Here is a 1,260-nt window from a genome sequence, read left to right as displayed (position 1 = left end):
TAATAAATTTCTTCTCCTTTTCCTGCTTAGAGTGAATGTGCAAATTACGTTCGGGTTTTGCATCACTATAACAGGACACACCTTTTGACATGTGGTACTGGAGCTTTTGACCCCATTTGTGCCTTCATCAGAGTTGGATATCATTTGGAGGTAAGATAATTTCATTCATTGCTATCGATAAAAGTAATGCTTAAAACAACTATTTTTTAAAAGAAAGACTGGCATTTCTTCTCAAGAAAGATAAAAAGCCTTTGTTATGTACTAATTCAGTTTGCTTAAGACAGAGAAATGAGCTCTCTGGGCCTTTAAAATCCTTTTCAGCTATAAAATCTGTGAACCGATTAATTCTCTATGTACTCATTCACTGAACAATTTTATTTGCTTAATTTGCCCACTTAAAAAACATTTCTTAATAGCAAACTGTGTTCTCTATTGTGTTATAGTAATAATTTAAGCACCAAACTGAAATATATATATGTGAATGTATACATATGTACATATCATTTATATAAATACAATACTATGTATAGTATTTCACTAAGGATATGCAAAGACTTTTTGATTCTGTAGTTACTTTCTTCCAACCAAGTGAGGTAGGGAGTGCAGAAGGAGGGTAGATTTCAAACTGACTTAAGATAAGTATTGCTTGGTGAGAGCTATACATCTCTTCCCTTAAGCCTGTGCCACTAGGTGATGGAATACATGAAAACAAATCCCAAATGAATACTGCCATACTTACAATGTTTACTACCGAGCAAACTCAAAGGTCAGCCATAGGACCTGTATTTATAAGCTAGGTGAACTCTGTTTTTCACCCTGCAATTCTTTTATTTTGTATACATTTTAAAGCACTTTACATCACAATTTTACCCTGAATCATACGAAAAAATATTCTGACGTCAGAATCTGTTACTTTTTATCTAGATTCAAAGGCAGAATCTACATTAAGATGGAGAACATAAAATAGAGGTCTAGATATTTTGTAGTTTAGCAGTTTAGCAGACTCATGATTTTTATACTCCATTTATGAAAGGGCAAGAGTGACTATGAAATGTTTCTAGCTACCACAAACAAAAATCACTGTTTCACCACTAAAATATTATTTCTGATGTTTCTTATACTAGTTAACATAGAGGTACAAATATTTGAAGTGCTTAATAGCTGTTATCTGGAGGATGCCCTTGATTGAAATTCTTTACCTGCTAACTACCCTTATAGGAGGACATATGATTAGTATAGTTTAAACATCAACTAACCATC

The 1,260-nt window shown here is 32.9% G+C and overlaps 1 protein-coding gene across 1 annotated transcript in view; it reads left to right on the top strand.

Moving 5' to 3' along the window:
- SEMA3E (sema domain, immunoglobulin domain (Ig), short basic domain, secreted, (semaphorin) 3E) overlaps nucleotides 1-1,260 on the top strand; it is a gene marked incomplete at its 3' end in the record, with an annotated part of 299,672 nt that overhangs the window by 207,782 nt on the left and 90,630 nt on the right. Inside the window, exon 4 of the mRNA XM_012650119.1 lies at nucleotides 31-150. Coding sequence (XP_012505573.1) covers nucleotides 31-150 — 120 coding nt within the window. The remainder of the gene's footprint in view (nucleotides 1-30; nucleotides 151-1,260) is intronic.

The sequence above is a fragment of the Propithecus coquereli genome, unplaced genomic scaffold, assembly GCF_000956105.1.
Source record: "Propithecus coquereli isolate 6110/MARCELLA unplaced genomic scaffold, Pcoq_1.0 Scaffold312, whole genome shotgun sequence".
Taxonomy (NCBI): domain Eukaryota; kingdom Metazoa; phylum Chordata; class Mammalia; order Primates; family Indriidae; genus Propithecus; species Propithecus coquereli.
The sequence above is the reverse complement of the archived record's forward strand: the minus strand, read 5'-3'. Positions and strand labels throughout refer to the sequence as shown.